Source organism: Nyctibius grandis, chromosome 4 (genome assembly GCF_013368605.1).
Source record: "Nyctibius grandis isolate bNycGra1 chromosome 4, bNycGra1.pri, whole genome shotgun sequence".
In the NCBI taxonomy this organism is placed as follows: Eukaryota; Metazoa; Chordata; class Aves; order Nyctibiiformes; family Nyctibiidae; genus Nyctibius; species Nyctibius grandis.
In genome coordinates this window covers 28,459,753-28,482,102 of record NC_090661.1, presented here as the reverse complement: position 1 = coordinate 28,482,102, position 22,350 = coordinate 28,459,753, and the positions used below count along the sequence as shown (strand labels likewise).

Genomic DNA, 22,350 nt, shown 5'->3' with positions numbered 1-22,350 from the left:
GAGCACACCAGCTGTTCGATAACTACCCCATTCTAAACATGGAGAGGTTAAAGACAGCCTCACAGCACGGTCTGTCCCCCAGACACAGCCAGGTCCCGGGCTGGCACAGGTGCCTGTGTTATGGGTGGCCAGGACACCTGGGCTGGTGGGAGCTGGTGCTTACCATGAGGACAGAGGCTGCTGGCGCTGTCTTGGAGGCTGCTTTCTGCAGCATCCCTGCCTTCTGCAGAGATCTCCCATCCCCAGAGCCAGGCATGGAGCTTCCCTGCTTTCCAGTGGGACAGAATAGGGCTGAGGAGAGCAGAGCTGCTTGCAGGGCCATGCTGAGCCCCATCACTCACTGTCCTCCACCTCGAAGGAGATGTGTGACACCAGGACCACCATCCCCGTAAAGCCAAGGAGAGTTGATGGGCATCACTGTTCAAAGAGCTATTGCCTAATGGTCCTGTGACAGCTTTCTGTGAAAATACAGCTGTTTCTTAAAGTCCGTTCCCTGCCTGGGGCGGAGAGTAGGACAGCACATCAGCAGCCTGCTCTCAGCTGCTCCCCCGCCTGCAGGCTGGCTCCGGGACCGTGAAATGCCACGGTGCAGGGGCATCCTGGGAGGTACAGGTACTGCAAACCTCTTATTTAAGGTTTTCTGGTCATGGCAATCAGTAGCAAAACCATAAGACTTGGGTAGCAATAAGGAGCTCTGATTTTTAGCAACAGAGGTATTTTGTTTGGCTCGGTGCACACGCGTACGTACATGCAGCCCTCATGCGAGCACAGCCAAAGGGGAAATTGCAACGATTGGGTTAAGTGTGGCAAGACCTTGCTAAGGTGCGGAGCAAATACTAATGTGGTGTAAAGAGCCCTAATTAGTTTAAAAGTGAAGCCCAGTAACAGTTTTCAACATCTTGAGGAAATTGCGCTGTGGCCGTTTAAATCTCCGCTGCTGCTGCCCTCTGGAGAAGGCTGGAGATGTTTCTCCCTCTCCTGGAATAATGTTTGTCTCTGTGCCTCTGTTTTGCATGGCTGCTTCAGCTGATGCAGGGCTACCGGAGAGCTGAGCTCCAGGCAAGGAAGGGTTTTTGGGATGGGCTTGGCATGCTGCAGCCCACGCAGGGCAAGCCGTGGTGGGGAAGGAAGGTACTAGGAGATATTGGAAAAACATGAGGATTTTGGGACAAGGACTTGAGGCTCACAGCAAGCTGGAGAGCTGCAAAGGGTGGATCTGGGCAGAGCTGAGGTCTTACACGTGTACCTCCAGTGCTGTGCCTTTCTCAGGACTTCTGTTGTTATTGCAAACCCACCTCCTGATGGTAGGAGATCCTTGGCTTGCTTTTCTCTCTCTCCCACCTCACTTTGCTTTTAAATAAGATTCTATCCCTCACTGCTGAGAGGAACGTTTTGAAAACCTGACCCCGATGTACCCTAAAAGCTTGGAAAGCAGCAAGTAAATAAAGAGAGTGCTTTCTCTTCTGACTTAAAAAATCACATTTAAGAAAAAAACCCAGCAATCTCCTCACCCTTTTTGCCCTGATTCACGAGAAATTTTTTTCCTCTCTTCTTTTCAGGCTAGTGCCTCTGGAAGATATGGGGTTGTGGTGCCAGCAGAAGAAGCCAGTGCTGCCTCTGTGTGCCTTCCTGAAGATGCCTGGCTGCTCCTGGTGGCTGGCTAGTGCTGTCACCCGCCAGCCAGGACTTGGTGGCTGTGGGGGACCATAGTACTTCTCTCACTGACATCCTTTCCTGATGGAGAACTTCACCATGGGCACAAGACACAGTCACAGAAGCCATGCCTGTGCCAAGAGCCTTGCCACCCTTCTCTGGCCAGGGTGACTTTGCTCCTTGGAGCCATTAGCCAGGGGCTAATGCACTCGCCTTGAGCTCTCTGGTGGCCAGCTTGTCTCCATCCTAGTCCTGGGTGCCTGTCCCAGGCACACAGGTGCCTCTGGCAGAGAAGGCATCCAGCCCTCGGGGCATCCAGGATCCGGCAAGGCTGATGAAGGTGCCCTCCATGTCTGCTCCCCAATTCTGCTCATCAGCTGTAAATGCAGGCAGGAGATCTCCAGCTGGAAGTGGGCTGCGAGCCACTGGCAGGTAATTGCTAAAGCAAGCAGGGCTGCATTAATTGAGATGACGGCAGCCAGCAATGTGCTCTCAGTTAGTCTTGGCTCTGCAGCAGCCAGTGAGGAAGAAGAAAACGCAGGGGGATGGGAGATGGGGTCTGTTTTGCTACAGTGATGCTCCGGACACGGGCCTGCGAGGGACCAGGAGGGAAACCTGCCTTTCCCCGCTCCGGTGCTCTGAGCACTCGTTAGCTGCACCTCTGCCATTCACTGTGGCTCCACACCACGCTGGCGCGGGCTGTGCTATGTCCAGCACTGGAAATGGCTTTGCTGACATGCACCGGGGGATCCCTGCCCGCTGGGCCATCCTGCCAAAGGGATGCAAGAGCCTGACGCAACCGCAGGGTGGGAGGCAGGCAGCCATCTGTGACAGGCATGTGCATACCCAGCAGGGAGGGCGGGAGGGAGCTGCAGCCCCCCCTTTTCGCTCCCTCTCCTCCCACCCATGCTAGAATCGTGCTTGGAGGTACTGCGGGCCCTGGAGGGGTTTGCAGCACCCTGTCCCCAAGCAACTCATTGCCGCAAAGGGAAGATGTTGCTTGGGCAACACAGGAGAGTGGGAGAAGAGGGGGGCAATGCAGGCCAGGAGTAAGGGGCGTTAGTGGAGCTGAGCGGGGAGCCCAGGGCTGCCAAGGCAGAAATTGGCCCCCCAGAGCCTGGGGGTGGCCGCAGACCTGTCTAGCTGAAGGCGCAGCAGGATGGAGGAGCGCAGCACAGCTAGATGTGGTCCAGGTCCTGCTTTCTGTCACTTCACAGCCTCCACCCTGTGACCTCAGATCCTGCCTGGGGCCACCCAGCCAAGCTGCTAGAGCAGGGACGATGCTGCTCACTTTGCCATCTCAAGACACCACTGGTAAGCTTGGACTTGCCAGCTCAGACCCCCAAGCCTGCCAGAGCAGCAATCAAAGTGTAGTCCAAGGCTGCTCAGCTGCTGGGGAGGAACCAGGAGCCACAGCCACCACAGCTGCTGGCTGCAAAATAAATTGGAAAGAAACAGGTTAGTTGCTGGGGTTTGCCTGTAGCAGCAACGAGATGAGCAGGGCTGTCATGGGGTGCCCAGAGGGTGGGCAGCAGCCAGCGACCACCTGTGCCACCCTCCCTGACAGATGTCATGGGCTTGACGCCCCAGAGATGGGTGCTCACGGAGCAAGCGTGTCCTGCCTACCCGCGCCACTGCCCAGGGAAGGCTGGCACTGAGACGAGGGGCCCTGTCCTCTGTGGGGACCAGAAAATAGTCCTGGCTACCTAACACTGGGCGCCACAGAGATCAAAGCCACCCTAATCGCAGATGTTCCTTTGAGCTCAGCCACGATATTCCCAGCTGAGCTGTAGGGGAATTGTTCAGTCAAGGGCTTTAGGATAAATGATGCAGAAAACCACCCGGTGTCGTCACCATGGGGCTTAAGGGCCAGGGGAGAGGGCAGAGCCCCTCTGATGTGTAAGCAAGGGGCTTGCAGGCAGCAGCGTGGTCCAGAGATGCTCTTCTAGCAGGCTGCCTCTTTCACGCCCCGCACATATGGGCACAAGGAGGGATACCAACCACCTGCGGGAGTACAGGCACCTCCTCTGGCCCTGACCACAGGGGGCTCAGGGACCCCAAAGGCAGAACCCCACTGCATCCCATACTGGGGCAGCCAGTGGGGAAAAGGGAGGAGTCGGATGCGGCTGTTATGGCAACAGAAGCTCTCAAGATGAAGAGAAGGGAAAAGGCACTCTTTAAAGCATGTTTCCATGGCAACAAGCATCTTCAAAAGCCTCTACAAAAAAATGAAATTAAAAAAAAAAAAAAGAGGAAGTTTCCGTAGAGATGGGGACTTCTGTGAGCTGAGCTGCTGCAGGTGCTTTGGGAGTTAAACGAAGAGCCTGGGCCCTCCTGGGAGAGGATGGGGCCAGCCCTGCAAGGCAGAAAGAGTTGAGGGAGCAGAGTTTTGCAGCTCAGGGGCTGTGTCATGCCTCCTTCCTTCCCCCATGTATTTTTTTTTTTTGTTAGCTGGGCCTTTGCTCTATAAGATGGCCAAGTCCAGCAAAGAGAGCAGGGAACAAATAGCCTGGTGGAAGCCAAGGGGCAAAGAAATGCCTGTGCCCTTGTTCTGGCTCTTCCAGCCTTGCTTTCCCCACTAAAGGGAGGACAACATCCCCACTGCAAGGGTTTGTCAGCTCCGCACCTCCCAGGGAGGGTAGGCTGTAGGTGATGAGCTCTGGGTCAACACCACAGCTGGGAGCATGCAGCGTGACTGCCTGCTGGGGATGGGGATGTTGCAGCATGGCCATGGCTGATGTGACAGCAAAGGGCCAGCTCCCCATGGGAGCAGCAGCAACAGCCTGCTCTGCCTGGGCATGGCATGGCATGGCATGGCATGGCATGGCATGGCATGGAGCCAGTGTGATCAGGCACTAGCTCTATCCTGCATGATGCTGAACCTGCTTTGGGCCACGTGTGCTCTGGTGCTACAGGATCTCTGCAAGGATGGTCCAAAAGACTTTTCTTAGCACGTGCCCCTTGACTAGAGAAGCATCAGGTGTTCCTGGAGGGGCACAAGCTGCTGACAAAGGTTGTAATTGGCACTGGCCCCAGCTTCATCGTGTGCTGGGGGTTTAGGCTGGCTGGAGTAGGGACCAGAACAAAATGCTCTCAGAAGGGGGCTTCAGCCTGCTTTGCCTTTTTTCCCCCCTCTACCCAAAGGCAGATTTGCCCCAGCTTTCTCTGCTGTGCGATCACAAGCCTTGGGCTCACTTTCCTTGTTCCCCAGGGATGCTGCCTGGTCTGCAGCAGAGGCTAACAGGGATGAGACACCCCCCACATACTGCTGTGCTCAGAAACAGGTGTGATGTGGAGCTGGTTTTAGAGTCATGAAGCTCATTAGTGGGTGCTGAGCTCCAGCCCCTTTCTCTGCTCTTACATGATATAGAGCTATAACCACTGCCCTCACATCCTCATTTCCAGAGATGCCAGGCACCACTATGGCTGTCCCACCCTAAAAATAAACCCTCTCTTCAGCAACGGTGAGCACTGACTTTACTTTGGGATGTGGGGGCAGAAGGGTGGTGGGTAGCAGAAGTGCCCTGATGCTGAACAAGTCTTGGCTGGAAGAGCTTTTTGAGACTATGGAAAACCACGGGGACTCCAAATCTGTAACAGTTGTTCAATAAAACAGATTAGAAGACTCGTTCAAGATGGCCTGTCCATCCTGGATATCTTCAGTGTGGGATGCACTCAATTTTAGCTGATATAATTTCATCTGTGGACATTCTTCTCTTCAAACAAAAGAGCTCCCAATTAAAAGGAGGGACAATACTTGTTGCCAGAGCCCTGGCCCTGCAACTGTCACTGGTTTTCTATCAGAGTGCTCCCTGAGAGGTGATCAACCACCCTACAGTGCCTGGCTCCACAATAGCAGGGGATCACTCTGCTCTCCCAGCCCCAGCTCAGCCCATTCTCTGCAGAGATCTGGACTTCCGTGCCCTGTTTTAAGGCTGCTGCTCAGCTTGATGACTAACAAATTCTACGCTCAAATGATCCTGCTGCAGAGTAATGCTCCTAATCCTGATGGTAGCCCCGTGGGATGCTGGAGAACAAGCACTTTCCCAAACCCACGAGCTCTGCAATCACATACCTCCACTCACTGATGCCTGATGCAATAACCCTGCGATGCTCCAGTCTTCTGTTTACTGATGGATTTCGAGATGTAACCTTACCTGGAGAATCCTTTGAATGGCTGCTTTGTCTAATTGTCTGCAACAACACGGTATTGTTGGCAAGTGGTGCAGGAGAGTTTGGCCTCACACAGAGTAACTGGCTACAGGTAAATTGAAAAGGACAAGTAGTAAAGCAGAAATGCATTAAAGGGCTTCCTTCAAGTGTAAGAGTGAGGGAAAGATTCTGCATGACCAGAAAGGTACAGGTTAAAGGACGGTATGAGCTGGCTGGATACAGCAGGGCTGCACGGCAGAGCATTTCCCTAGATCAGAAGTGGCAGCACGGGAGTGACCCAGAGCGTGGCACTGACTGCCCGGGGGTCCCATGTGCCACAGCAAGGCAGGAGGCACCGCAGCTGCGCTTCAGCTACTCCGTGTAGTAACACCAGGGTAAGCCAGAGGCTTCAATTACATTTACCAGGCAATCAGAGTCACAGCAGCCCCGTTAGCACAAAATGAGTGCTGGGGACACGTGCTGGGGAACATGGAGCTCAGCTCTGGGTGTGTAATGAGGGGCCCAGCCGGCGGTGCTGGGGGCATTGGGGTGATGCCATTCCTGGTGCACAGGGAAGCATGGGCAGGGGATGAGCTGGGGACAAGATGCACACCGACCGGCCTTGCTCCTCCCCCTCCCAGCCCCCAGACACCTGCAGTGGGACCAGTTACCACGGGACCTGTTATTGCAGGACCAGCTGTGCCCGTGAGATGATTCACCTCCAGCCTTTGGTACTTGCTTTTCTCCAGCCTGTCTGCTGGCAACCCGGGGGCTCAGAGCAAAGCGGGGTGGGGGCTCAGGGCAGAAGTTGTGTGAGTGCTTGTGTCTAGTGAGCAGCTGGGAAGGGTCTTTATACCCTGTGAGGAACAAGCGGAAGGAAGGAAGGGATGCCTGCTAAGGAGGGGGAGTTTTTCTTACCAGAAAGGATATGTATATGATTTTTTTAAAAAAAAAAAAAGAACAGTTGGCTCAGACTATATGGACCCTGTGCTAATCTATGCAGAATGGGGCAGCAGGGATGCGACGCCCCAAGATGTGCCTTTGCCATCACCAGACTGCAGGCTGCTCCGAGGAGCCCTGCAGTTCCTGGGTTACATCACAGAAACCAACAGCTCCTCTGTGAGGTGTAAGCTGGACCTTCTCCGCCTGCCTCCATGGGATGATTTGCAGGGTACAGCCTGCTCCGTGCACTGGAGCACTGCCAGCAGCCCTCTTGCTGCTCATATTTCTGCGTTGTTGATGACCACAGCAAGATGAAAGGGATTGCCTTGATTGTGCCGCAGCAGGAGCATTGAGCCACCTTCTCGGCCCTGTGCCTGGCCTGAGCCTGCTGCTAAGCCTCACACGTGCTTCTCCTCCTCGGCTGTCCCAGGCTCATGGCTGGATGCCCAGCAGCAGCTCCTAGTTGCGGGCAGCCCTCACCTGCTTTCCCTCTGCTCCCAGCAGTATGGGAGGTCGGGGCCCCTCGCCCCGTTTCCTTCTGCTCGTTCATGGGTGCCAGGTTCCCATGGGTCCTGCCATCCCCTTGTTAACATTCCAGCAGTCAACATCATGCCAACAGGAGCCAGAGGTTAAAAAGTACAAATATAACTATGATGATAATGCTCCTGTGCAGCCACCTGGAATGGCAGGGCAGGAGGCAGCTGCAGAAGTGCAGTCAGCCTCCACTCTGCCCTGACTTCCTCTGACCAGGTATTTTTCTTCTCTGCTTGGGATAATGCATGCTCAGTACCAAGATCCCAGGCCACAGGCAGGCTGAGGGTTTCAGCTTATTAGTTTTGGGAGACACAGCTCACGAGCATGTTTTTTTCCCCTGTGCTCTATCCCAGCTCCTGGTCCCCCTCCATCACTCACAGATCCTTCAGGTGCAACGGAGCTGGGTGCTGGCTTTAAAACATCCACACTTGCATTTCCAACGTGGTCTTCATGCTAACCATATTCGTTTAATAATAGCCAAGGCCCTGTGTATTCCCTGGCAAGCTTGACCTAAATTCAGCAGCAAGGTTTATTATGGAGCTTGCACTGCAGTGGATGGGAGAGTCTGCAGCAGCTGGGGGAAAAAAACAAACCTTGAAAGGGCGAAGCTTGGATAGAATTAAATTTGAATCAAATCATAGCCATCTCCTTTGTGTTTCTTTAATTGGAAGTTCAAATTCAAAGTTTATTGTTCCCAGCTCCACCATTTTTAGTTTCCAATGTGCTGCAGGATTTGTGATCTCAAATGGCTGTGATGGTTGCTAGAAACTGGGCAAGGGCTGTGGTGTAGTTTGGATGATGGTTTATTACGTTTCAGAGTTAGCCCTGAGTGGAAGGTTCCCGCCTTGGTGAGGCATTACTGGCTGTTTCTTTCATCACCTGTGGAAGGTATTCACTGGGCTGATTTATTTTGTGTTATTACAGTGACACTCAGGCATAAAGGGCATAAAGAGGAGGCTTCAGCAAACTCCATTCGTGGGGAACAAGAAAATAGCCAGGGCTTGATATTGACAAGCTAAACAGGTCTCACGCACATGCCTTTAACCACCGTAACCTCAGGAGAGTTAGAGCAATGATATGGTTAATCCTGGATGTTTGGCCAGCTCTTAACTTTGTTAGTCAGCTCCCTGGAGGAGGAACAAAGCTCTCACGTATTTACAACTCTAAGCCATTGGCTATGCTCCAGAAAACGGTCCTCTCTGCCGCTGGAGAAGAATCCTCACCAAAGCTTTGCTTGTGCTCATTCAGGCATATCCCCTGAAGGGATTAATGCTCAGCAGATGACACCTGAAACATGTAGAGAAAGGGAAATATCACTTTTCCCTGGAGAGTGACAACGGGTATGCCATTGGTTTCAGGTGTGGGCAGGAGCCAATGCTGGGAAGCCTTCTGATACTGCCTTGTGCTCCTTGCTTAGTCCTCCTCAGCAAGGTCTAAGCCCACCTCCACCGTCTGCCCAAGCAAGCAGCTCAGCAGTGTTGTAAGAGACTGGGAACAGTGCTGGATGGAGAAGGATGAGGAGGACGGCTGGTCTCACATTGCCTGACCAGAGCTTTGCCCCAGCCTCTGCGTGGGTATCTCATTACCACCCGTTTCAACCCTCCTGCTCAGCCTTTGGGAAATGCCTCTTCCTTGTCAGAGAGACTTCCCCTGCCCCACTACCCTCACCTCACCATGCCAACATGGCCCCTGCGACCAGCAGTCGCACACTGTTGGCTTAAGAAACCCAAAGCCATCAATCCCCATTTGGCAGCTCCCAGCTCTGCTGCCCAGCACCTCACACAAACCAAACACAGAGCTGAGCCCCACCACGCCACAAGCACTTAGGACCTGCCGCCTCGGGCTGCTGGGACATACCCCCTCGGTGTGCATGGAGGGGGCTGCTCTCCAGCTGCCCCAAGGATGGCTCCAAACATGCTACCTTCTTCCTGGGCATCGCTCAGCGTGCTTTGGGAGAAGGGGGTTTTTGGTTTTGTTTGCATCACCAGGGAGAAGGAGCAAAATGCAGCAATTCTGCTCTTCTCTGAGCCCAGGTGAGTTAGCCTCCCTGCCTCCCGTTATCCCCCCAAGGAGCAGGGGATAACGCCCTGCTCCTCAGAGGGACCAGGGTAGGTCCTGCAGAGGCTTTGGACCCCTCATCTTCATCAGGAAGGAGGCCAGACAGCACTGGGGCCCTTTGCAGCTCACCAGTGCAGCCCAGATGTGCCCTGGGCCCTGTCAGGCTGTAGGAAATGGCTCTTCTGGAAGGGAAAATCAGATGCTGCTCCATAAATAACCTGCGTTTTGGCTGGAGAGGCAGACAGGGCAGGATGGCCTCACATGATGCTGTGAGGGGGACAGCGGGTGCTGGATGGAGGGGTCCCGCTATGGTGGCAGCCCTGTCCCAGGGGAGCTGGCTGCTCCTGCCCTTGGAGGGCACAGCAGGGAGGGAGAGAGGGTGCTGATGGGCATCCCACAGAGATGTCCCAGCTGGCCTTCCCCAAAGCCAAGTCAGGGCAAACTGAGTGCAGGGGGGGAGCCAGGAAGGGGGCTTCGGAGCCCCATTTGGGGGTGGACACTCTGCCTGCTTCACCACCAAGGCAGGAGAACAGGGGGACATCTCTGTCACACCAGAATCATCTCTTGCCTGAACAGCCAACTTCAGCCCAACCATGGAGAATGAAGCCAGAGCAAAGCAAAAGCAGAGTCACTCTTTGGTTTCTCCACCTGACCTAGCCTTAAAAACTCAATTTGAAGGCGGCATTAGGGAAGTAAGGTATCGTTTATCAGGAGCGACAGATCCAATCTATAAATTAACATGCTTAGCCTGGGAGTCAGGAGGCAGAGATATCTATCAGTTCCTCCCCGGCAGGCTGACACAGGCACAAAAATTTGGCCAGTTCCCCAGAGCAGCTGGTCTCCAGCAGGTCTGAGGACCCAGAAGTGCTGGGGGGGGCAGAGCCAGTGACAGGGAAATTATAGGGGAGAGCTCTAGAAAAGAACTGAGCTCCCACCTCCACCCCACCCTGTCCTCTGTGACATGGGTACAAGAGGGCCCCCAACAAAATGAGGTTCACTTAAGGCATAATATATTTTTAAACACACTGTCAAGGCATTCAATATAGGACGAGTTGCAAAATGGCTGCAGTCCTTTAGGGAAAAGATTACTATTTTAAGAAATATCTACACAATTCGCTTCCACCCTCCAAAAAGAAGGGCTAAACCATGGAAATAATATTTGCTTTTTGTGTAGGACCTACACAAACATAACTTTACATGTATACAAACTACTGTCTCGGTGCCCAGTAAATCTAGGGTCTCATCTCCCAGCCCTGGGAGGTGCCAGGTAAGTTCTGGTGGTGCCTGGCATGACTCTGCTGTAAAGGACAAGCAAAAGAGGACATTCACAACCCCGTCACAAGGTGCTTGTCTCGCTGAATCCCTTTGCTACATAAAACCAGAGAGGCTGGGCCAAATGGTGGAAATGGGTTCGATCGGGCCCGCCAGCACGACCTGGCTCCCAGCCCAGGTAGCCGGGTCTCTGCATCAGCTGCTCCCTGTGGGGAGGAACAGCCGCCGGGAGGCCAAGGGGACCCTCCCTCTGAGGGACAGGGAAATGAAATGAGCAGGGGGCTCAGCTGGTGCAGCCAGGAAGCCTGTTAAAGGCCTCGTAAATAAGAGCCCCTGTAGACAACAGGTACTGCCGGGCTTTATAGGCCTATAAAATACCCTGAGCTGCCACCGAGGCTGGAAGGGATGTGTAGGGAATCTAATTTCACAGGATTTAAAGCAGGTGAGAGAGATATAAATGTGTGTTTTTAATAGTAATTAATGCTGCCATTCAGAAGCACTTAAGCCCTGGGTTCGGAGAGTTTCCAAGGGCTCGCCTCATAAATCACAGCCCGCTACATGGCTGCCCTCCTCCTGGGGAGCCGGGCTGCTGCTCCCTCACCTGACATGGCCACAGCAGCGGGGCCATTTCCAGCCCCACGCAGAGAGTTCAGCACCGCTACGGCCAGGCTGCTCCTGAGCCATGGCAAGCGGAGTCATCCCCAGCCATCCCTCCAAACCAGGGGCCACCTGGAATGGGCACAGGGACACCTTCCCACAAGGTTATCCCCTTTTCTGCAGAGCCAGAGGGACGAAGCAGCAGCTTCCTCACGTCTAGCTCACCCCTCTCTTCTCTGTCGCAGGCTGCCGGTTTTCACTCTGCCTTCCTGAGTCATTTCGGCTGTGCAGGCGGTTGGGTCCCAGCCAGCTCCTTCTGCCTGGTGTGGGTAGGGAGCAGAGGCTGCCACAGCCCACAGGGATGAGGTGGAGAGCGGGGGGTGCATGGGAAAGGCGCAGGAACCAGGCAGTGTATATAATCTGTGCTGTTCTGTGGGGTGCTGTGATTTCTAAGTTGACGCCAGGACCCTCGGGATCTGATTTCATACTGGTCTTGGACGGTGCTTATCAGAGAAGCCCAGCGTGGGCAGCTGGAGATGCGCCCCATGCCTTAGCATCCCCACGCACCCCAGAAAGCAGTTGCAGAGCTCACGGCCTTCGCTGTGCGCTGTGCACCCACTCCTGCCTCCCAGGGCTGCAAGCAGGCAGGCGAAGCGGGACAGCAAGGCCAGTGCTCCCCTCCACCCCAGCGCCTGTCCTGCCTTAGCCTTGCCCCAGTCCTGACCACCTCTGCCCAGTCCTCCCCAGCCCAGCCCCAGCCTTGTCCCAGCCCTGCCTGGGAAGACTCCAACCGTGTGCCAGCCCTGCCCTCTAGTGTCACTTCTGCCACCACCACACTTTGTAACGCAGCTCATTCCCCGAGCACCGCTGGTGCAGATGTTGGGCCGGGTCTAAGGTGGGACTGTTTCAGGCAGAGCTTGACTTTCAGTCCAGGGGAGCAGGGCAGGGGAAGGACCCAGGCTCAGAGATTTGCCAGATGGTGATGCTGTAATTTGGGGGTGGAAGGAACTTGCTGCTGCCTTCACCTCCGGTCTCTGCCCATGGTAAAAGCAGGTCCCCGCCATTTCCCCAGTCAAGGCAGGAGTCCTGAGGAAACCAGGGAAGAACAAGACAGTCAGGAGAAACCTTCATTAACTATTTCTTATGCACTACTCTTCCACTTATGTGCAGTCAGATTATCCAGCTTGGGGATTAAGCACACCCCAGATGCAGAGACAGTCTGAGATGCAGCCAAGTTTATTAGCTGATGGGGCAACTGCACTGCTTCCAGAAACAGCTCGGGTCTGCAAAGCCCAGGGCTGCTTTGGCGTGGCACAGAGCCCACGCAGAGGTCCCGTTGGACCCCATTGCCTCCATAAAGAGCTGAGTCAGCATGACTGCTCCAGGGCCCTGGCACCAGACAGGCAGAGGCTGAAGAGCCCAGGCAGTGCTGGTTTTGATCCAGTTGCAGAGCTGGTTTGGATCCAGCTGGGCTTTAGCCCCTTCTGGGCTGAGCTCCAGCAGACTCTGCATGAGTCACCCATGTCCTGGGGTCCAGGAAGATGTCTGAGCTGGGTGCAGCTGGATCCAAGCACTCTCCAGCTGGTGCCACCAAGCTGCTGGAGGACGGCACATGGGGCAGGCACCAAAGCATCTTTGCAGCAGCTACCTGGGCCAACAAGGCTGGCACAGAACCACAGCTAATAAATCCACCTGGACCAAATCTGTTCCCATTTTGCAGTGACACCAGACCGCCTCTGCACTGGACTCCCCAGGTGCTCCATGTTTTTCCACGATGCAACTGCAGAGACATGTATTATCCTGCACAAGAGAGAGCTACGGCAGCACTAGTCTGCCATGGCCATTTCTCCTACGAACCAGGGAGAGTCTGGAAAGACACTGTATCATAACGGGAAACACTGGTGCTAGAAACTGGTGTTGTTTGGGGACGATACTGAGAGATTTCTCTATTTTCTCACCCTGATTCATGTTTACTACCTAACAGAGAGAGACTTGATCTGGCTGTTCTGATCTGATAAATCAGGCTTGGATTTTGCATTGGCCTCCTTCTCCTGTATTAATTATCATCAAATATGAAATAATGGTGTGACAGCTGAGACCTGTTGTTATCAGGCAGTATCTGCAGTTCAAACTTGAAACCTTGAAGGTTCAAGCTAATTTTGCTGTGATAGATACACAGTGAACCAGAAGAATCACCAGTGGGTCCAGTAAAGTAATACTCCTGTCACAGGTGAACCCTCCTGGGTTGTTGGTCCCTGCTTGGATGCCATTGTGGGGTCACACTGACTGCATCTAGGCTGAGCATACACACACCCCCGCACATATGCATATGTACAGATACACATATACTTACATACATGTTTGTATATATGTGTATGTGTGTACAGATATAAAGCCAGATTGATGTCTTGACTCATAAGCCCCATACTTCATAAACATCTGCATCAGGGATGCTTGTATTTACTAGAAATCAGATCCCCATACACACAAGGAACAATAAATCCTTAAATACACTGGAATGACCTCACTGCTGAGCTGTTTTCCTCCCATGTCCCATTCCAGGTAGTGGAATGAGCCCTGTTTCTAACCCCAAAGGGGTCTTCCTGAAGACTCAAAAACACTCAAAACTGGCAATGTTTTCTGCTGCTTCATTTGCTACTCTGCATGACTTACAAAGGGCTTGTTCCCACACTAACACACTGGTCAGTACATCCAGGTCTCCTGTGTGGCCAGGAAACGCAATTTATGCCATCTCACCACTGGGTTTGACCTACACCCCAAAGCCTACTGCTACTTTGTCAGCCAGGCTGCTCGTTATCAGCCGATTTGCTTGCTTTCAACTAGGTCACATAATTCAAGGGGGAAGGAGAGAGCTCTCCTCTCAGAGGAGCACCACCTATTTTAAAAGGTTTTCTGTTCACAGAGGAAAGGAGTGCATGTGTGTGTGTGTGCAGGCTGGCCAGCAGGCAGGCAGGTGTGTCAGCGGCCAGCAGCAGCACAGGCACCACGCAGGACATGGGAACAAGAACACTACTGAGGCAGCCAGATTTCCCAACACAAAGAACCTGTCAAAGCTGCTTATTTTCCAGCCTCAGACCTCCACTAGCGATAATTGTTTATTTTGAAAGCACTCAGGGAACATGAAGCATTACACTCCTAAACCAGAAATAATCCTGTGCTGGCTCTTCACGATACGTGCTATCATGTTCATATACAACCAGGCAGCTGGGCAGGAAAATATCTAGGTGTTATTCACACAAGGCAGTGAATGCTGCTGTTACAGCATAATAAACATGCTCTGTAAGGAAGTTAAATGTATTTATCTTCTCAAAAAACTAGTTAAAAGGTAACTTCATCTGCCTGTAAGCGCTTGCTTGTAAAAAAATCAGCAAAGCTGTAACAAGATCCAGAGGTTGAAATCTTGAACAAGGCAACTCCAAGCATGAAAAAGAGTGTACATTATTTAGTGGGAAATAATCAGCAACAGAACAATATTGCTAGTGTCCTACTAAATTCAGTATCCCTGGAAGTATTTTTAATCAAGATTGATTTTTTTTTTCCTAAAAGATCAGCTTTAATTCAAGCAGAGAAGCCCAAGGCTGGTGCTGTGCAGGAGGCCAGGCCACATTGTCACAACAGCTCCAATTAGCATTGTAACCTGTTCATGATCACCTTTACTCTGAAATTTCTAAATCACCTACAACTTTAAACCACCTTCCCCCTCAAAGCAGAGCATCCCTGTGAGGCAGGTAGGCAGGCACGGCTATGGCAGAGTAACTCTGCGTGTCAGTTTTTGCATCTAGCAAGATTTTATTCAAAGCATTTGTGAAAACCATTGCCATGCTCTAGACAAGCTCTGCCTAGGGAGATTGACCGGCACAACCATCATCGAACTACCTGATTATTTGAGAATAAATCACTTTTATTTTGGAATACTCTGTCAACACCGGGGAGTTATATTGGCAGAGCTGAGAGAGCTGTTCTGGTCAATTCTCCCATGCAGACGTGCCATCCATGTGTGATAAGGCTGGAGAATAATCCCCCAGGAGAAGCAATGAACATTTTATTGATTGGGATATTTCGAACTTGTGTAGGGCAAAGCAATCTTCTATGTGCTGAATGAACGGACAAGATGGGATTGAGGATTGGGGTTTTTCCACTCTAATTTCTGTGTTTAGTTTAGAGAAGACATTTTGAACAACACTAGCAAGTGGCAGAGGGAAAAAAAAAAGATCTATATCTGGCTCTGATTCTGCCAGAGGTGCTGTCATACTTGCAACATTAGTGGTAGGAGAGGTCATTTCATTGAAATGCAAGACAAATGCGTGATGCGGAAGCCACAGGTATGTGTAACAGGCCACAGGGATCTCTAGAACCAGCCCAGTGCCTCACACCCAGGCTGTTCGCTTTCTTTTTCTTACCTGACCAATGTCGTTTATGGGAGAAGCGCTGGGCCAGGCACTGGAAGGAGGTGGATGGGAAGGGACGCAGGATGGGAAGCCTGCAATGAGTGAGTGCTAGCTGCACTTCTAGCAGCAGGATCAAAGCATGGCTCAGTTGGAGGAGACACCAGTCAGTCATTTCTAGCACATCAATAGCAGCTTTCCTGCCTTGGTGCCAGCCCCTTGTGACAGTGTGTTTCCACAGCAGGAGCTGCAGGCCTGTGTCCGCCTGCTCTCAGGCCCCATGTGTGCTCAGGCAAACACTACACACCACTGCGGTTCTCCTGGCCACCTGCACAGACAGGCAGAGCTGGGAGGTCTGTAAGGAGATGAGGCAAAACTCACTTGGGGCTGCAAGGGCTCTGCCAGGCTGGAAAGGCACCTGATAGCCCATCACAAGGTGCAGGGGTGAGAGCTGGTGCTCAGCACATACCCAGAGCTCTCCATCACTGTGCAGTGGGCACTTGGGCAGTCCAGAGCAAACACCCAGGCACCAACCTTCCCTGTGCAGAGAGAACATGATTCCCACAAGTGCCCAGGTGCTGTTTACAAGGGAAGGGCTGCGAGGAAAGGCGACATTTTTTACTAAACCAACTGATGCAGTTGGGGGAAAAAAATCAAGTGTGATTTCAGACGTTTGAGAAAAGGACATTATGCCCAAAACATTTCGCAGCCATATCAACTGGTCTAATGAAATACATCATTTCTCTCCCCACAACCCCTGCCATGCTTCTGTCCTTCACAACTGCCAGAGCATGGCTGCTACGAGGGGAAATAACACCGCTGGCGTTGCCTCTGAAATCCCCTTAATTGTGCATGCTGTGAATTGCTGAGCCCTAGGACATCGCAGATCAGACATTTTGTAGCAGTCTCAGCTGAAATAAGGAGCGTGGGATCGTACTGACCAATGTTTGACACTGAGCTCACTGCTGCCTCCCCCACCACATGGAATCTGGTATTAATTTTAATTTATTTTGTCCTTTCCAGCAGTTTGAATTCAAAACATGCTAGAGTTTGGTATTGAAAAGGCTCCTTTGTTATAAAGAACCATTAAGAGAAGATGGGACCTTCTGGCATCTGAGTATGGGCAGACGAGTTTTATACCTGGAATTATGATTTGGGACTGGTGGGATAACCGCTTTAGCAGGAGAGAGTGTGTGCACAGCTCACCCCGATACCCAGCCTACCTTCGAAGTAGTTAGTTCCTGTATTGCTTGCAATGTAGCAGGTCAGTGCAGAGTTCAGCACAGGCTGCACATCGGTACTGGAGTAGTTAATGGCATTGGCGGTGACACTCCTGATTAGATTTCAAAGTCAACGCTGCAGGAAGAGGAACAAGGCGGTCCACACTTCCCTGCACTGTCCTTATGAGCTGTTTGCAGATGTCACCACACCTACTTCATTCAAATCGTATCAGGAAGGTTTTATTTACCTCTACAAAAATGAGGACTTTTATTTCTGTAGATAAGGCTTAGCCAGCAGAGAGCGGCCCTGTCCCTTGTGGTGGGCTGTGGGCAAAATCCGCGTCAGAAAAGCACTGAATGTACAAGACCCAGATCCCATTTGCTCCAACCCACACGTAAAGGACACTGACACGAGCTGTCGGGGCAGGTGCTGTTCCCCACGCAGGGGCTGCCACCAGTTCCCTCCTCACGCCCCGGCCCTGCTGCCCCAGTGCCGACGGACAAACGTGGTGCCGGTCGGCTCCTCCAGCTGCTGTTAACTCCCGCCACCTCCCGCCATGTCGCAGCACCTCCCCAGCGGCCCCTGCCCAAGCCCTTCACTCTGGCTGCACAGGGGTGCAAGGGGAAACCTGCTCAGTTGTTAAGTTGCCCCGTTTGTTAATTGCCCTCGCGGCCTCCAGCAGCTCTCCCGCCCCGTACTCCCCCGCCGGCCGCGGCCTGGCCCGGGGCGGGGCCGGAGCGGCGGGGCCGGGCCGGGCCCTCCCCCGACATGGCGGCGCGGCCGGCCGGGGAGGTGGCGAGTGGCGCCCGCGGGGCGTGAATAAAGGGCGGCGGGCGAGGCCGCGGCGCTCTGGGAAGCGCGGGGCCGGCGGCGGCGGGTGAGCGGGGCCGGCGGCGGGAGGAGGGAGGCCGGGCCGGGGCGGGCCCGGAGCGGGCGGGGACCGGCGGCTGACGGCCCGCGCCCGCCATGAGCAGGGCACAGCTGACGCGGACGGGGATCCTGCGGATGGCGCTGGGCGGCGGCGTCGCCGACCCGCTGCTGCAGGCGGAGAGCGGCGGGGACCGGCGGGCGCCCTTCCTGCTGCGGGCCCTGCGCATCGCCGTGGTGGTCTGCCTCTACTGGTTCACCTCCATCGCCATGGTTTTCCTCAACAAGTACCTGCTGGACAGCCCCTCGCTGCGCCTCGACGCCCCCCTCTTCGTCACCTTCTTCCAGTGTGCCATGACGGCCGCGCTCTGCCTGGGCCTCAGCCTGGGGGCGGCCTGCGGGCCCCCCTGCCCCAGCCTGCCCTCCCTCCGCCTCGACCCCAAGGTGTCCCGCAGCGTCCTGCCCCTCTCTGCCGTCTTCATCGGCATGGTCACCTCCAACAACCTCTGCCTCAAGCACGTCGGCGTGGCCTTTTACAACGTGGGGCGCTCCCTCACCACCGTCTTCAATGTCCTGCTCTCTTACCTGCTCCTCAAGCAGACCACCTCCCTCTACGCCCTCCTGGCCTGCGGAGTCATCATAGGTGAGGGGGAGCGGGAGGGGGCTGCACCCACCCCAAGGCCGGACCCATAACCTCAGAGAGACAGAGTGGGGTGTGTTCCCCTTATGAAGCCATCCCATGTGCATGGCGGCTCCCTGGTGAGGTGGGGTAGCTCAGGGCTCGTGCCTTGCTCTGCCTTGGGCAACGTGCTTTGTGAGTCTGGAGCATGTAGGTAACTCGTTAAGAAAGGAAATCACTCTTACTTGACCATGGCTTCCTTTTTCCTTTGAGCTCTAAAAACTCTATTCTCTAATAAAAGTTTAACTTGCCTTGTCTCACCCCCCCCTCACCCCCCCGCCCCCCAAAGTGCATAAAGCAGCAGGTGGTTTTCTTCCTCTTCTGAAGTGTTTGTTGATTATTAACTTTGGTAACAGTAACAGTATTTCTGTCAGCACCATTTGGACCATACAGTGGGGCCAGCCAATTCAGGCAGGCTGAATGCGTGTGGTGAAAGATGAGCTGATCAAGCCAAGCGTAAACCACCACCAGAAGATCTGGTTATATAGTTAGGAAGTAGGACAGGGCCTTGGCTAGCTTAACAGGAATTGCTTACAAGTCTTTCATTCTAAAGGCATCGCTAGTGCCAAAAGCTACTTTCCACTGAAGGGCCATTTAGATGCCAAGGGTGGTGAAATGCTGACTTCAGTCTGGTTCCAGGTGGACATGTGTTCACTTTGGTGGTTAGGCAAGTAGATGGACTTGGATGAAAATGAGACAAGAGAATCTCCTCTCCATAGAAGAGGTGAATAGGAATAGAACTAGTGTTTTTTCCACCCAACTGATGCAAGCAATTGCCTTCAGCTAGTCTTGGATATTGCCCAGTGTTTGGATATTGCCCAGGACGATGGCATCTGCCAGCCTTACAGGGTTTCTCTAAGACTCTGTCCCCCTGGCGCCATCCCCTTTTGCTGTGGGAGCATTGTCCCTATGCCTATAGCTGCGTAGCCGAGCATCCCCTGTGGCCTGATGCAAAGCCCTTCCTCCTTCAGTAGCTCATCTTTCCTTTTACATTTTGCTTATGAGCTGGATGGGGAGAGGTCTCCCTCTCTGTACTGGAGATGCAAAGCCTGTAGCTCCTGTGCTGGAGGTGGTTTAAGAGTGCATTGCCCATCAAAGAAGTTCGATGTGTTGAAGATACTGCACTCAGTTTCTGCCTTGCGATCTTTTTTTTTTCTTTGATCAAGCTTCTTAATACTACATCCATGTGTTTACTATCTTTCCGTCTTCTTTTCTGACCTATCTTTCCCTTCCTGTTAACAACACAGCAAAGCCTGTGAGGCCGCATTTTTTTTTTAAACCTTGAGAATATTTCTTGCTACCTGTGTGTCAGTTTGCTCCCTTTTCAATTAAAAGAAAAATCATATTATCTCCTTCTGAAAATGACCTATGCACAGAGAATAGCTTTAACTTTAGTTCACGGCTCTTTAGAATAATAGTTTTTAAACTCATGCTGCCAGCTCAGTGTGGAAATCAGTCCTCTGTGATTGAATGATAGCACAGTAAATTACCCACACTTCCAAAATAAATCTTCCCAGGACACTAGTCATGCCACTTTGTGGGTTCACTTCATGGAAAGGGGAAGCCCTTAAGCCTGTCTCTGCTTGTGGTTGTGGTTGTTCAGTGTAAGGTAGATGATGAATTGCTGACTGTATGTTTTGAGTCCTTCAGCAGTTGTTCAGATGATGCCTGATTTGTTTGGTTGCAGGTGGCTTCTGGCTGGGTGTTGACCAGGAAGGAGCAGAGGGCACTCTGTCATGGACAGGTATATTCTTTGGGATCTTAGCAAGCCTGTGTGTCTCGCTCAATGCCATCTACACCAAGAAGGTGCTGCCTGTGGTGGATGGTAGCATCTGGCGCCTGACCTTCTACAACAACGTCAATGCTTGCGTCCTGTTCTTCCCCCTCATGATGCTGCTGGGCGAGTTCCGCACCCTCTACCACTTCGACAAGCTGGGGAGCCCCAGTTTTTGGGGCATGATGACCCTGGGGGGAGTGTTTGGCTTTGCCATTGGGTATGTGACCGGACTTCAGATTAAGTTCACTAGCCCACTCACCCACAACGTGTCTGGAACAGCCAAGGCCTGTGCCCAAACAGTGCTGGCTGTTATCTACTTTGAGGAGGCAAAGAGCTTCTTGTGGTGGACGAGTAACTTGATGGTTCTGGGGGGCTCCTTCGCCTACACATGGGTGAAAGGGCTGGAGATGAGAAAGGTGCAAGAGGATCCTAATGTCAAAAACGGCGAAAGAAATGAGACTGGTGTGTAGGTAGCTCCTGCACCTCCGTTTCTGTGCTGGCGGGTTAACATTTGGTGCTCCTTTTCCCCCTGGGGAGAAGAGCAAGGAGCAGGAAAAAATTCACCTGCAAAGTGTACGGGGAACTGTGTCAGGAACCAGAGCCAAAGACCGGACTGGGTGATGTTTTATCCATGGGATCTCACCTTGTATCGGAGTTGAGGAGAGCATGTGTTGTTTAGAGCAATCAGGTTTTTTGTGACTGTTTTTTAAAATGGATGTTGCTATTGACCTAATCCGGGCAATTTTCATCTTGGGGGGGGGGGTGGGGGTGGGGGTGGGCTTGTAGCGGACAAAGACTGGGGTGGGAGCTTTGTGTAGTTAGGCATCTAGAATTAATTGAATGAATGCAGTCTGAAGTTACAAAATCCTGAACCTCCATGAAAGGAAGAGGCTGGTAGCCAGACTGTTGGGGATAGGCTCCAGTAAACTGTTCTGCTGTAAAAGGATTAGCAACAGTTGTTCTTCCTGTTGCCCCATTCGGTGCAAAGGGTGGGAAATTCCCTCCCTTCTGGTTCTGTACAAGCCTAAGCAGCATCAGTGCCTCCTGATCTCCTTTCCAAAGAGTCAGTATCACATCCTGCTGAGGTCTGTTCTGTGTTTCTCTCCACCTGGTTTCTTAGTTCAGGAAATGGTGCTAAGAATCAGGAATGAAACTTCATTCCCTCCGCACCGTGTCCCATGAGGGAGAGCGTGCTCGCTTAAGTGGCCTTTCTCAGGGAGGAGCGAGCTTGGCCTCTGCCTCTCTCAGTGACAGCCAGAAGGGGAAAAGTTACTCTGAAGCACTTCCTTCTGTAGGGTGGAGATCCCAGTTCATGGAGTTTGCAGCACTTGTCCCCTTTACCCTCTGTGTAGGGGGTAGGTTTGTGTTTGAAAACAAGGTTGTTACTAATTAGGCGTGTTTTGGGGGACTTGTTCCATACCTACTTTGGTTCTCCTCTGGTGTTTGCAGTTTATCTTTTGGCTTGTTCCTTTTAAACACCCACCATGGCCAGCTCAGTGAATCCTTCAACCCCAAAAATGCTGGTTTTGCTCAGCTGCATCAATCCCTTGACTTGAAACTTGCTGCTGAACAGTTAGTTCTGCAGAAATCTCTGCCCCCCAGTCTGGTCCCATGCAAGTACAGCCTGAGGTTACTCTGTGCTGTGATTTCTGATCCCACGGGTCAGCAGCAACATCCCATAGTCAGTTGTGATGTTGCACCAGCTTTCTAAACCCCTGGCCCCTTTATATTTAAAGGCTTATTTGGGTAGCGATCCTCGGCAGTTGATGCGACTGCTTCATACGCTGCCCCATGGATCCTACATCATGTACCATGCCCCGTGTGTGATGTTTGGCCACTTCTACAGAAAGACACTTCATTTCTGCCCATGATATGTTCTTATCTAGTTTTGGGAGTCCGTTGCTCCAGGTTTCACAAGCACAGGTACCCTCTCACACCTTTTCAGTGCAGGCTGCCATTTGGGGTCCTTGAAATTTTTTTTATTTTTAATGGGAACGGAGATTTTTTTACTGTTGCACGTACTGACTTGTAACGGCCAAACCTACTGAATAAAGTCGGGGGTCGCTTTCTGGATCTGATAAGAGCGTGGGAGCGACGTTTGTAGCGTGTATCGCCACGGCGGGGGGCGTGGGACACGGGCGACGGCGACAGCGCCGGGCGCGGCCGCTAGGGGGCGGAAGAGCGCCTTTAGA

General features: G+C 52.8%; 2 protein-coding genes across 2 annotated transcripts in view; one reads left to right on the top strand and one right to left on the bottom strand.

The window, feature by feature from the left end:
* FREY1 (Frey regulator of sperm-oocyte fusion 1) overlaps positions 1-22,350 on the bottom strand; it is a 433,428-nt gene that overhangs the window by 357,550 nt on the left and 53,528 nt on the right. The window lies entirely within an intron of this gene.
* SLC35C1 (solute carrier family 35 member C1) lies at positions 17,762-20,893 on the top strand. Its single transcript, XM_068398222.1, has 2 exons — positions 17,762-18,345; positions 20,069-20,893. The coding sequence occupies exons 1-2, from the start codon at positions 17,802-17,804 to the stop codon at positions 20,626-20,628; spliced, it is 1,104 nt and encodes a 367-aa protein (XP_068254323.1). The 5' UTR covers positions 17,762-17,801; the 3' UTR covers positions 20,629-20,893.